This window comes from Mercenaria mercenaria, chromosome 16 (genome assembly GCF_021730395.1).
Source record: "Mercenaria mercenaria strain notata chromosome 16, MADL_Memer_1, whole genome shotgun sequence".
Lineage (NCBI taxonomy): Eukaryota > Metazoa > Mollusca > Bivalvia > Venerida > Veneridae > Mercenaria > Mercenaria mercenaria.
The window spans coordinates 9,841,445-9,856,694 of NC_069376.1; the positions used below are offsets into that span (position 1 = coordinate 9,841,445).

Sequence of the window (15,250 nt, forward strand, 5' to 3'; positions counted from 1 at the left end):
CCAGCGTCGTCACACGTGGGCGACCTGAGCGTGGTCGATCAGAGGTACTGCCAGTCTGTTGGAAGCGTCTACGTAATGATTTTATTGTAGCTTTAGTACAACCAAACAATCTGGCTATATCTTCAGCACGTCTGTTGCATTGCATCATCGCAATTGCGCGCTAGCGCTGGATTTGATTCAGTCGTGCCATGTAACCAAAAATATTTCTTTACTTTTATGCTGTTTTTTTATTCATTCAATCATCAGTGTTTCCAATGACAATAAAATTTTACAAAGAAAATCGTTAATTACACGCGCACGTGAATTTCGTGCAAAAAGGCTATTTTGGGACTACTGACTTCACGGTTGATCGATTTTTAAAATTTTTAACACGTGAAGTTCTGTAAGTGTAATATGGTATGAAGAAAACGCGCCTAATTTATAAATATAAGTTTTTTTTTATCGAAAGATACTCCAGTTATACATCTGGATAGTTTCTTTTGCTGTTCAGTATATTTGAAAATACATCACCGCATAGGTTTCGGCGTTTTATATAAAATGGGCAAAAAGAAAATACCTTTTAAATAAAATGAACGCCCAGAAACTAATCGTGATGACAACGGCAACGTCACAACTATTTCTGACTAGGCTAAAAGGTGAAATTTCGACGTCATTTGCATAAAAAATGTGCATTTGACCTTTTCAATAATTGTACATCGGGTGAAGATCAACTTTTGCTGTTAATTACGTATGTTATCAAGGATGCAATTTGTTTTTGAAAATCCCGCACATATCAGGTACACCTTCTTCACCTTAAAAGCACTATTAACAACAGCTATCACTAAAGGTGATGAATGTACCCCCCCCCCCCCCCCCCCCCCCCTCCCGCATGCACTGACACAGTACATTGCAATTTGACGCACACAAGATTGCATAATTATGTTGACTGTACGTATATAGACTGTATTTATACAGTTTAGTGACAAAAAACAAAGTCCCATAACTATGCATATTTATCTAAAAGAACATAACATGCATCATGCACAACTAGGGTTGGCACTGATTACTTGTGTGAAGTTTCATTAAATTGTGTGCAAGGGTTCGGAAGATTAGGCGCACACAAGACTGCATAATTTTATGCAGACTGTATATACATTGTATATTAACAAGAAACAAAGTCCCATAACTCTGCATTTTTGTCGTTGAAAGAACCTAACATGCCCCATACACAACTAATGTTGTTACTGATCACTTGTGTTAAGTTTCATTAATGTCTGTCAAGGGGATGAGGAGAGATGGTGCGCACAAGATTGTGTCTACGGACAGACAGACGGACGGACAGACAGACAGACAGACAGACAGACAACCTGAAACCAGTATACCCCCCTTACAACTTTGTTGTCGGGGGATACAATAACTCTTGAAATAGTGAAGATTATTATTTCAAATGATCAGAACTGGAAGATAAAAGGATGTTCTTAATGAATGTTTTGTTATTTCAGTTTTGATCTTTTGTCACTAATACACTTATACAGGTTTTCTCATGGAACGGCCCATATATATTTTGTAAATCTATGATGGAACATTAATGAAAAATAGGAAAAAATGATGTTCTATAAAGGAAAGTAAATAAGACCAGAGGTTGTCGAGTTTTTTTTTTAATAATCAAAGAAAGATTTTATGGCAATTTCGGAAACTCCAAGTTGACGACCAATATAGTGGCATATAACTGCTGGTGATTCAGTTTTCGAACAATTCTTAATTCTAGATCGCTTAGTTCCTCATCGCGATACCAGAATATTAAATAGAAATGCTGACCATTTGTTTGCATTTTTGTCCGTCTGCCTTTCTTTAACACATTCCATAGACTACTTTTGCCCGCGCCACTAAATCTGTAAACTTGATCTAGATAATTTGTCTTTGACGTATATGTACATGTAATTATTCGGATATAATATTCTGGAGTAGATTTATACGTGAAAACAGACTATACATTAGAATTGCTACTTGCATCCGTTACCATATGTTGGAACAGTCTTGGAACATCCTATATTGTGTAACTTAAGTCATTTAAATTACACGGTTCTGGTAAAGTTATCCATGGATGTAACACCACGCTATTTTCATTTAAAATTTCTCTACAAATTGTCATCCGGGTGTAAATATGATATAAATAGTTGGATATTGGCGTTAGTGTGTCAGTATGTCACATTAAGATACGACATGACACAGGATATGCCACACGACAATGTTATGTGACACCAGACATGTCACGCGATAATGCAACGTGACACCCGATAATTCGAGGAGACACGATACGTCACATGCCAATGCAACGTGACTCACGATATGCTGAACGACAATACGACGTGACACACGAAATGCCACACGACAATGCGATGTGACACACGATATGCCATACGACAATATTATGTGACACAAGATATGTCACGTGACAATGCAACGTGACACACTTTCACACGACAATGCCACACGACAATGCGACGTGACACACGATATGCCACACGACAAGCGACATGATACACGACAGTGCAACGCGACACTTGATATTTACAGCGACATTTCATGCTACAGGCGCGATACACGACTGTGCAACAACGCGACGTTCACGCGTACAAATTTAGTATGTCACGTTGCAATATCGACTACTGAAACGAGTGTCGTGTTGCATTGTCATGTACCTAGTCAAGTGTCGTATTAAGCTTAACATGGCTCAAACCGGATTACGTAAAATGAGGTTGTGAAACCCAATGAAATAAATGATATTTCATCTATAAATCTTTTTGAGACATTACAGTGATACAAGTTAAAGCATACCAAAAGTTCCTTCTAGGGCACATCTATATAAATATATAAAATGACCATCTTGTAAAATTTTGGTTGCAATGTCTGTTTTATACTGCCAAAAAAATATCAGGTAGTATTTACGCTAGTTATTTAACATAAATTGTTAAATCCAACAACAAATTAAATCTGTTACCTCTTTCAGTATAGTAAATTGACTGTAGTATATTCATTCATGATTCACATTAAGCTGTAACCTGATAAGCCCAAGTAGTCTCTCTGATAGCAGACGGCTAGATGATAGTTAGTTAACATTATGAGCTTAGAGTATATGCATTGTATTTTTTATATTAAAGTGACCATATAACATTGCTGGTTTCTTTCGTCTGTTCCAAAGATATCCCATCTGACCTGGAATTTGTTACACATAATTAGAGGGTCGCAGTGCGGTTTGTTTTCATATATTAACCATACATTTGAAGGTAACGATAATATTTGGTTGTTTACATTTAAATTTTCTGATATATGTCTATCTGGGGAATGTACATATGTTATGTTCAGGAGGAAATAAAAGAATCAATTAATCATCCTCGGGTTTAGTATTGTGTAACCCATGGATTCCCTCCAATTGAGAAAGAATAGTTTAACGTCAGAGGTTATTTCTAAGGTCACGGAGTTTTATTGGCCGGCTTGTAATGACAACAGCTTTCGGTATCAGTAGCTCAGTCAAGTGTGACTTATTAAACGGTAATATTCCTTCTCAAGAGAAGGAATAATAATCAGCTGGTAATACTGATGTTTTCTCTATACTTTTTAAGATAGGTTTTTACGACGGAAACTATTTAAAAGTCCGAAATTCTCCAACTCATGGCTCCCAGCATTTCACCTTAATTTCAAAGATCAAGCCAGCAGCCTAAAACAAAATGGCGGTTCATTGATGAAAGTAACAAATCAAAAGCTGTCTTATGAAAACCATAATATTATTGCCCTTTAATGCTACGGCCATCTTAAATGAACAAAAAGAGCTCACTGGCACACAAAGGACCAATCTGGTGCAACTAGAATAGTGCATCAATCGCTCTTCTCATATTGCAGGAATGAGCTTAACAGTTAGGGAATCTTTGTGTAACTAAACCAGTTTAGGATTTAGTAGCTTGTGCATTCAACAAACAGACACTATTAGAATTTCTGCACTGGAAATATTTCAGGGACTGGATACATGTATATATTCATTTTACGCAGAATGAGAAATACTAAACATTCCATGAAATCACTGCTATTACCACCTTTTATCTTTATTTTGATTTGATTAATGCTGATTCATTTCGGTCCACTGTGAAACAAGTCATATACAGTCCCTGGCTCGCGGATTTTTCAAAGTCCGCGCTTCCCCGCGATTCGACCCTAGCGCGAACACTTTTATGAGCCGCGGGGATGCGCGTTTTTCCCGCATCCCCGTAATATCTTTTACAGCTTCACCGCGACCAAAAGCAATAACTCAATTGCGGTGTATTGCGAAGACAAATCGCGGTGAAGTGCCGGTGGTTCGCGGTGAATTGCGTTGGATCGCCGCGATTTACAGGTAAGGGAATGACGTTATAAATGAGAATATATAGTGTAAAATGCATATAAGCTGACAGGAAATTTAACATGAATTATTTAGAGGAAAAAATAAAAAAAGTAAATGGCTTTTCATCATCTTTAATAATAATATTTTCAAACATAATTTGCTTAGATTATTTCAGTTATACATATTTTCATAATATAAAATTCATCTGCTAATTAGACTGATAAAAAGTATCTTTATATAACGAATGCATTCTTTGTGTTACTATTTATAATATTATGTTAAGTTTGATTTTCAATGTGGCCGTGTTATGTAAAAGATAAATATCTACGTATAGCACATATGAATGAATATGGAAACTAAATCGCATATATATTAAAAAAACCTTCCTTAGATTTATGATATGTATGCAGTTGCTTTATGCTGCAAAACGAACAGTCTACGCGTTTTTAAAATTAAATCGGTGAATGTAATACGACATTCCGCTAGATACATGTATAAAATCAATAATTAAATTCACAATAATTGTTCAAAGGCAAATCAAAATCATTTCAAAATATACATTTCACAATTAAGAAATTATTACTAACTAAATTTTCAGGCAGCACATAAATATTACAAGATGAGATAATCTTTAAAATTTTAAAAGATAAAGACAATTTTGAAATAAAGGGATGTAAAATACAAAAATGTCTAACATTTTTTCTTTTCTTGTTATTGCAATAAGAAGATAACCGTTACCTTTGGCGCATAAACTTTTTGTTTTTTATAATGAAGTACTTGAAATAATAAACAAAATTATAAGAAAACGAAACGAAAACAGGTACTGCTTTCAAATTAAAATGTAAGCTACATGCAGGCGTTAAATTATCAAGTTTTAGCCGAATATGTGGTTGATAGATTAATTCAGCAATATTGTTTTAATATTTAAGTAAGTGTAAAGTCTGCAAGTTTGTCAGTGTATTGTTACATTGTACATTATTATACCGGCGGCTTCTCAGTGACGAGGTATTCCAATGTTGTTTTAATGCGTGTCAATAGATAATATGGGGTTAATTGACAACTTTTGCCGATATCTGATAACGTTTAAGAAAAATGCTACACGTGGTATGAAATTCAAATTTTTTCCTTATATTATATCTGTTAAGCATTTGAAGCATGTATTTTTTTAATTATCATCAACAATAATGACTCATACGCTATATATTTTATAAACTGGATCTTATATATTTCCAGTGTAAAGATTAAATTGTGTTCTAATTAAGCTTGATATAGCATTTAATTAATAGTTATTTAATATTGGTTAAATTAGTATTCATAAGAATCTATTAAATGTTAAGTCCAGATAAACTACTGAATAACTTTTATTAATTCGTAATGTGTGATTTGTTTATTTAACACCCTAGTCCGTTCTGTATACTTATATGAAAATAAATAAAATACTACTTTTATATACCAAGTATAGTAGCAAAACTAATTAAACGGAAATAAACCAGATTTGAATTAGCGGTGCCGCTTTATTTTAATTCCTATTATAGTCAATGTTTTCATGATTAATGTAAAATTATCATTTTATCATGTTATTGCATTTAAGTTATTAAAAGTGTATTTGATAAAAGTAAAATTTTATAAACTTTAAAATACATTTGTTAGTTTTTTAGCCATTTGCAATAAACGCGGTTGCAAATAATTCGTAAAATCATTCGTTAAGTGTATAAATATACCCCGTAGCCAGCCTTACCTGGATTTCGCAATGACTGCCGGTGATTCGCCGCGATCCATCGCAATTCAGCGCGACCCGCTGAGATTTTTCATCGCGAGTCGCCGTGGACACTTTATCTATAATTGATCGCGGGGTCTTACAAAATCATCGCTATTTATCGCAGTCTTCAGTAGTGATTCAATGAGAAAAAATTATTGCGATTTTCCACTCAGGGTAAATATTTGTGACGGTGGTAACGCGGAAAAAGCAAAATCCGCGAGCCAGGGACTGTACTTAGATAAATCACTGTCGACATCTTATTCCATCGCCGTGAGTGTATGAAAGAGAGCTCGAGGAACCAGTTTTTATTTGATACTGAGCACCAAGCAACGGACATTTCTGGTACCAGTTTTACGTCCTTCGTATGACGTAGCAAGGGATTGAGCCCATGACATCTATATACGGCGCAAGCTCTATACGGCAATACAATGCATCTGTTGACAAAAAAACAAATACTGCTTGTTATGTAAGTAACGGCGGGCATATATATTTTACACAAAGCCGGACGTTTTATCACAACTTTCCCGCTAGAGCTTTACGCACAATATAACATTTTGCGGAAGCTTTTATTAGTTCATGGTACAGTTTGCTAAAATTTGGTTTCTAAATACCAACCGAAGACAAAGAAACTTGTTTTACACAATTGATTTAATGTCTTAACATACTGAATGCACTGAAGATTTGCCCACATGTACGCCAATTTACTTTGGCAATATAACGCGAAGCTGTCAAATATCCTTTAATATAAAGGTAAATTTAGACTGAAAATATTTTTAATCATAGTGTCGTATGTTAAAAACGTAAATAATTTCGTCTAAAGCTGTGTTGATTCTGTATATTCCTGTTGCATTGTGGTCCAGCACACCTAAGTAATATTCCCTGTATAATTCTACATAAAATTGTTGATGTTCAGAGAGCTGCCACATATAGCTAAAACCATTTCAAAGTGAAAAAATCCTAAAATCATTTTGAAAAATTACTAGTGTCATCCCGGAGAACGGAGCCTTGAATAGTATTCTGACAGGGAGTTACGGACTAACCGGAAGTTATCGGAGGAGCAGATATACCAGATATATACACACTTTCAATAATGAAAAAAAAAAAATAAAAAAACTGGTAATTGATACAGTATGTTTTCAGATATAAGTTATTATTAACATGGAAAACAGCAACTGATCCCTGACGGGTTCGATGCGAGAGACATCGAAAGTTTCGTATTGCGGCCCGAATGCGTATCCAAAATGAAAAGAGTTTTCTGAATAAAAGAAAAGGACGCATTTCAAAGACATTTATATTCACACCTAATATGACGTGTCGAAATTCAGTCAAAACCGAAACGGTCATCCAATGACCTAGATCCAACTCAATTTATAATACTCAAATTTTCGAAATAAATATTTTTTCAAAACCATTGAATACACCTAACTTCCTGCTATACAAATATTGATGGTAATATGAAACAGGTGCCGATAGATACGCAATTTGCATATACTTACTTCATAACCTATTAGTGTCCTGCAATCGAGAATTTAAAACCAACGAAAATGCAATACATTCACTCTACTGTCCCCGACATTTCTCAGACTTGTATTTGCAATGTTATTAAAGTACTTCTGTTGAAATTTCAACAGTCTGTCGCATTATTACAATTGCATTTAAATATATATAGAGATTTTTTTTCTATTTGATGGCTTACCGAGGAGAAAGTCATTGCTTTAATCTATTTTCAAGCAAAAATTCGATTAGCGTCTAGGGAAATGTATTGCGAAAAATTTCTTTTAATTTTTGACTTCATTTTCTACTGATGATTTACAAAATGGACATACTCTTTTTTTTTTCAACTGGAAGATTTTCATACCGCCCCGTCTCAATACGGAGTGGGGCTACACCACATCGAAATTTTGCATATGCCCTTTTATGTTTCTTGGATATAAACATTCCTATATTATAAGGTTCCAGTTCATAATTCTGTTTAAATAGCTTGTAGGTCCTTAACTTCTACCACTTGTTCCTTTATCATTAATTTATTCAAAGAATTATACCAGTCATTCTTTTATACAGACATCAATGGATTCACAATCTTATCATAGAAATACTCAGACCACATATGATCACAATCATTTTAAAAACCTGGTAATTTACCTTTATGTAAACATTTGTGAAAATCATATTGCCAGTTTTTACAATTATTACTACTTTTATTTCCACAAGCTTTAAACATTTTGTAACATGTAAATCCAAATTTTATATGTATACATATAATGACATTTGTCACATTCAACACTTTCACATATGTAAATTGCACACATTGATCTGAATTAACCACGTGACCTATGTTTACTCACTAGTCAGTTAATTACGTTTTCCCCAACGCAAGGTCTTTGGTCTATTTCAATTATCTATTATACTCGCCCTGAGGATAAGGTTAGGATAAAGTTTAATAACGAAAGTTTATTAGGTTATAAGCCCTCATCTGTCTCATTCCCCGAACCGACAGTCTCTCTCGTTCTCAACACCTTCTGGCCTTTAAGATATGACCTTGAAAAAATTTCATAGTAAGTCTTCTGAGCGATGTCACACATAAACAGCATAGTAAGTCTTCTGAGCGATGTCACACATAAACAGCACAGTAAGTCTTTTGAGCGATGTCACACATAAACAGCACAGTAAGTCATCTGAGCGATGTCACACATAAACAGCACAGTAAGTCTTCTGAGCGATGCATCTACATCTACCTCTACATCGGTACAACCAACAATCGATTTCCGATTATGACTGGTCGGCGCTGTCAGAGAAATTTAGTATATTACAGTATTAAAAGTAAATGATAAAAGGACAGTATGCTACAGTTAAAATAGGACAGAATGGAAGAATTACATAGTGACCGCCGCCAGCCTCTCTGTAAAGATACTGAAGCTGGGGCTAGCTTTGACTGATGTGGGGAGGGAGTTCCAGAGACGGATGGTTCTAGGGAAATAAGAGTTAGCAAAGTATTGAGTGCTGGAATAAGGGATCAGGTAGTTCAGATTTCTAATGGGGGTCAAGTAACCTTGGTCAATAGCAACGGTCTGGGTCCTTACTTTGTAAAACAAAAGTAATGAACAGTTTAACCTACGGTACTGGAGAGTTTTCCATTCTAAGGATTTCAACATTTCAGTTACACTGCTTGTATAGTTGTAATCATTCATAACATACCTAGCTGCTGACCTTTGGACTCGTTCAAGTTTATGGGTGAGGGTTTTCTGCCAGGGATGCCACACAGTTGAACAGTATTCTAGCTGGGGGCGGACATAGGTGGTGTATGCAGCTTCTTTGACCTTTATGTCATCTGTCTTGACATTTCTCTGAATAAATCGAAGGGAAGAGGTTGCCTTAGAAGTTATGTTTTCTATGTGTTGTGACCAGTTCAAATCATTGGAGATAGTTATTCCTAGGTATTTAGCTGATGAGGTGGACTTTAACTCTGTATTGTGTAACCTGTAGGGATATATAAAGGGGTTTCTCTACCTACTTACTCTAAGGACTTCACATTTGTCGGGGTTAAATTCCATTTGCCAGACTCTTTCCCATGTTTCTAATTTATGGAGATCATCTTGAAGGGCTATGCTATCATTATTTGATTTGACAGTGAGGTATACGATGGTGTCATCAGCAAACATACGGGTTTTACATTTGACTGAGTCAGGCAGGTCGTTAATGTATACAGGAAAAAGGCAAGGCCCAAGGACAGACCCCTGTGGAACTCCAGACAGGACCGGAAGTTCGCTGGACAGGTGACCTTCAACTGCGACCTTCTGAGTACGATTAGAGAGGAAGGATTTGACCCAATTAGTTATTTGGGACTAACACCTAGGGATTGTAACTTGTAAATTAGCCTCAAATGGTCGACTTTGTCAAATGCCTTAGAAAAATCCTTTACGATGACGTCAGTTTGCTGGCCTTGTTCTAAATTACTATAAAGTTCCTGGGTAAAATTAATAAGCTGAGTTTCGCAACTATGACCCGACCTAAAACCATGCTGGAACTGGCTGATAATATTGTGTTTGTCAAAGAAGGACATAAGATTTGAAACCACGATGTGCTCAAGGAGTTTGGACGCAATACAGGTCAGGGAAATTGGTCGATAGTTGCTGGGTTTTGATTTGAGACCTTTTCTAAAGACTGGTGCAACTATTGCCTTTTTCAAGTCTTGAGGGACAATGCCTGTATTTAGGGATAAATTGAAGATGTGGCAAAGGACGGGGGCGATTTCTTGATGAAGTTCCTTGAGAACACGGGGGGATAATTCATCTGGCCCCGACGCTTTATGTGGGGATAGGCCAAGAAGGAGTTTGTCAACACCCTCTTGAGTTACATTTATTTGGTCCATTAGGGAGGAAGGGGAGGTTAACAGTTTGGAGCACAAATGTTTAAGGCTTAGGGGCTTAGGTGGGGAGAAAACCATCTGATTTGAGAGGGGCTATGCCGACATTTTCTTTTTTGTTATGTTTGATGTAGCTATAGAATTTCTTATTTCTACCAGGTTGGGAATCATGGCTAAAGATGACGTTTTCCATGTATGACCAGTATGAGGCTCTTATTTGCCTTTGTATATAGGATTTTAGGGACTTCAGTTTCTGGTTCTTAGCTTGATTTGGGGATTTGTTGAGTTTGTGATAGAGTTTATCACGCTTGTGGATAAGCCTGATAATTCTGGGAGTTAACCAAGGCAAGTCGGCACGGGATTTGGATATTTTAGTCGGGATATGCTTGATACAAGATTCATTTAAGCTGTCCTTAAATGAGTTCCAAGCCTCATCAGGGTTTGTATGGGCCTTACTAATAAAACTACTACTAAATGAGCGCATGTCAGATCTGATCGCCTCCCAGTTAGTTTTCCGATATTGTTTTATTAGTCTCTTTGGCTGGATGGGTCGCCCTCTGTTTATTTTGACCTCATGAAATACTATATCATGGTCACAGGTTGCAAGGCCGGGAAGTGTCTTGACGAGGTGGACGTGGAATGGGTGAGAGGTAAGGAAGAGGTCAAGGCTATTGGACAACCTGGTTGGGACTTTTACCATCTGTTCCAAATTTAGGTGGGACAGTTTTTCCATAAAATCTTCATAGAGACTTCTATTTTTACAATTTGGTTTGAGTGTTTCATTGACCCAGTTGATATCAGGCATGTTGAAGTCTCCGAGGAGCCATATTATGCTATCCTTCGGGATTTTACTTAAGCATGACCACAGTTCAGACAATGATAGTTCGTCAAGTTCATGTGGTTTATAATATGCTCCAACATAAATGTTTTTTATACCAGTTAAAGATATTTTTGACCAGGTTATATTACAGTTAGTTTTAAGGTCAGGTTGTTCTTGACTGAGTAACGCTTTAGAGATGGCAATCATCACTCCCCCGCCCTGTCCACCACACCTATCATCCCTACAGACACTATAGTTTAGGGTGTCTGGAAAATTTTCAGAAGAACTGACATCAGGTTTTAACCAGGTTGCAGTGAGACAGATAATATCAGGTTTGACTTGGTCTACCATTAGATGCAAGTCAGGTATTTTATTCTTTACGGACCTACAATTGATGTTGAGAATAGTGAGGCGCTCTGAGTTATTAAGTTTAACTTTAGGTGGCCTTGACTTACTTTTGGGGTTGGGGATGGATGTTGCTTTTGGGGTTGAAGGAGCGTCTTGAAGAAAAAAGTAGTGGTCTACATTTGTACTGATATTATCATGATCATTAGTGAGGGGTGCATAATATGAAGTATCACTAAGACTATTAAGGGAGTCAGTCAACGAAACTGAATAATTAGGAGAACCACATTGACAACAATACCAGCTAAACTTAGAGTCTGATAACGTGTTGTATGTGGAATTACCTACCCCTTCACAAGCTGCATGATGCCATGTTTCACAGTCATCACATAATATGCCCTTCTGGGACCATGAGACATTTTCAGAGCACTTACCACAAGGATATTGGGTGCCACTGCAAGGACCTGGATTTGGTTCGATGTCTGAGATTTGGCTGGCCAGTAGGCAGAACATATAAATCAGGGTTGATTTACTAGCATTGGGCATTTCTTTATGCTTCTTAAGTGCTATTATGTGTTTGAAAGCATTCATGATAGAAGCACCTGCTAACATTTGTTTTGGGATCAAGCAGTCATCTACTGATGTTTTGGGGTATACTTCTTTTGGGGTAACATTACACACTAATACCAGTGCAAAAAGGCATTAACATCACACATTTATGTCATACATAAACACCACAGTAAGTCTTCTGAGCGATGTCACACATAAACAGCATAGTAAGTCTTCTGAGCGATGTCACACATAAACAGCACAGTAAGTCTTCTGAGCGATGTCACACATAAACAAGCGCATAAGAGCCGTATGTTCATAATTGACATATAAACCACAAAAACACTAAGAAATGTAGGGGTCACGTATCTTCTGAAAAATATTTTGACTGACAGGTCAGTACACTGTCGGATCGATTTTCTACCCCGTTTTCGCTTGGTACAGCAATTCCACCCGATTTGTTCTCGTTTCAGTCGGGCTAGCTGCGTGCGCATGAATTCGATATACATTCGGGACATGTCGAATAGCTAGATCGAAACATCACGGCACATTCTAATATACCGATCACGTTTTGTTTTCTGTTGAGTTTAACGTCGCCCCGACAAAATTTAGGTCAAATAGCGACTTTGCAGTTTTAATGAAAGAGGAAGATCTCAGGTGCATCTCTGTGCATAATCTCATCACAGGCAGACATCCGGATAGAACTACCGACCTTCCGTAAACCATCTGGATGGCTTTCTCACATGAAGAATTCGACGCCCTGAGAGAAGCTTGTACAGATCACGTGATTGGTATTATCCGGTCCTTGTCAATCAAGCCCCCCTCCTCTCTCTTCCCATATCGGACATATTATAAACAGACGGCTTAAATATTGGTATAAAAAACAAAACAAAAAACAAAACAGGTTAAGATAAAATATCAAACAGAAAACGAGCAATTGACGTGAAAGATCATTTGCCACCAGGTAGGGCTTTTTACGTGCACGCACAAGAGTAAAATCGAAAAAAAAAACGATACATACATTCTGAAAATAAACAGTTTGATCTATGCCTGAGCAAAATTTAATACTATTCCGTTAAATGTCTACATTCCGCTCCTAAGGTGTGGATCGACCTAAAGACATTTCCCGGAGCTGTTACTGTTGCCGATTTGATACTTACTGATTCAACTTTAACTTAATGAAGATCTTCTAGCAGGTAAAAACCGATTTATATCTGATTGAAAAAACAATATTATGGAAAAACAAGATGCCCATTTGCAAGTAAGAAGTTATGTATAAGAAACCATATTGAAAAATAAAGGTTATCAGAAATAAGCAAAAGAAAAATATTTGTTAAAATATTTCATCTACAGATTTAGATTTTTATTAAAATGACTGACAGTTGGATTTTTTTTTTTTTTTTTTTTTTTTTTTTTTTTGTAAAAATCACAAGTATTTTCTCTAGATAACTCATTTAATTCTATAAGACTTGTCTTCCATTTTTATCCTTCCCTAAATTATAATATTCACTGCATGGCTATATATTAATGTATATGTTTACTATCTGGGAATAAATCTGTTTAAACTAGATAACCCAGAAACTAGAATGTGTCTGTAGGACACAGGGTGTACCCCTTCCCCCCCACCCACACACACACTGGTAAATTTGTCACAAGTAAGGGGCAATAATTAAAATGTTTGCAGTCTTAATGGGGTATAGCCTCAACAAACATTTTATGAAAAGGATTCGTTATTCTAGGCCATGTTGACTCACAAAGTGCATGAAATTGAAAAATCCTGTCAGTTCAACAGTGCTCAATATGACCAAATTATCCGTACAAAGGAACAAACCGATCAGGATATTAACATTTTAAAAACACAAAATTCTAGCCTGAATACACAAATCCAAACACTGTTTACACTCAATTCTGAACTGAAACAACGTTGCTTAGACCTACAATCACGGGCCATGGAGAATGACCTCATTATATTTGGAGTAAACGAGGAGGCCCGTACTGATGAAAAAGGTAAGCCCCTTAAAGAAGATGTTGCAGAAACTCTCACAGAAACTCTAACTGAAAAACTCATTGATTGCATGGCTATTCAGGATGAAACTCCGTTGTCTCAGGAAAATCTCAAATTTGAAAGAGTTTATCGTGTTGGAAATCCGCTAAGAGCGAGGGAGACAAACAGACCACGCCCTATTATAGCTCGATTTGAGAGACCTAGTGATAGAAATACAGTGCGTAAAGCAGGTATTACACTTAACACGTTAAAAAAGGATGTTAAAATATATGAGCATTTCCCACGAGAAATCGAAGAGCGCAGGAAAAAACTATATCCTATCGTCCGTCAATTGTCTAGACAAGGGGAGAAAGTGTCGCTTGTCAGAGACAGACTGTTTGTTAACAATAAACAATACAATATCAGTACGGGAGAATACTCCGATAAAAACGGCCGTAAATGTTACGTCCGTCCAAGTGCCCCAGCATATCCAGGCCCCCCGGTGTATAACGATAATCCACCGCCACCACGTGCACAAAACAGATCATACCCTATCGGACGTTCATACCCCCAGAGAGACCACATACCTTACAATGGTAGAACCATAAACTTTGAAACGCCAAACAGGTTCGACGTACTTGCGCCCACAGACGTTGACAGAACGTCACATAAACGTAAAGAACGTTCCCCGCTTGAAAATGACACTGAATTTAAGAGACAAAATACCGACGATAACCAGTCGAACGTTCATTGGGCAGAAAATCATGATGTCTTAAATGACCGCGGACACGCAATTCAACCAGATGAAACTGATATCTGTTGGGCTGATAGTCAGCACTCTATTCCAAGTGAGATTTTAGTGACCCCAGTGGGGGCCTCAAATGTGACCAGTGACACCAATAACTAGTGTTGATCAATCGTGTATTCAAAACAGTCGGACTAGTGGGCACCCACCTGTGACTTTATCGTATGACTGTACTAGTGTATCTATATTGAATGGATATTACTTTTATTATGTCTCCCCCAGGAGACATATTGTTTTTGCCCTGTCCGTCCGTCCGTCCGTCCGTACGTCA

The 15,250-nt window shown here is 36.9% G+C and overlaps 2 protein-coding genes across 2 annotated transcripts in view; one reads left to right on the forward strand and one right to left on the reverse strand.

Annotated features, from left to right (window-relative positions):
• LOC123540073 (uncharacterized) overlaps positions 1-15,250 on the forward strand; it is a 417,984-nt gene that overhangs the window by 264,665 nt on the left and 138,069 nt on the right. The window lies entirely within an intron of this gene.
• LOC128549822 (uncharacterized) lies at positions 6,465-12,253 on the reverse strand. Its single transcript, XM_053527488.1, has 2 exons — positions 10,633-12,253; positions 6,465-6,547 (listed from the first exon to the last, which is right to left on the reverse strand). Exons 1-2 carry the CDS (start codon positions 12,251-12,253, stop codon positions 6,465-6,467), a joined length of 1,704 nt encoding a protein of 567 aa, XP_053383463.1.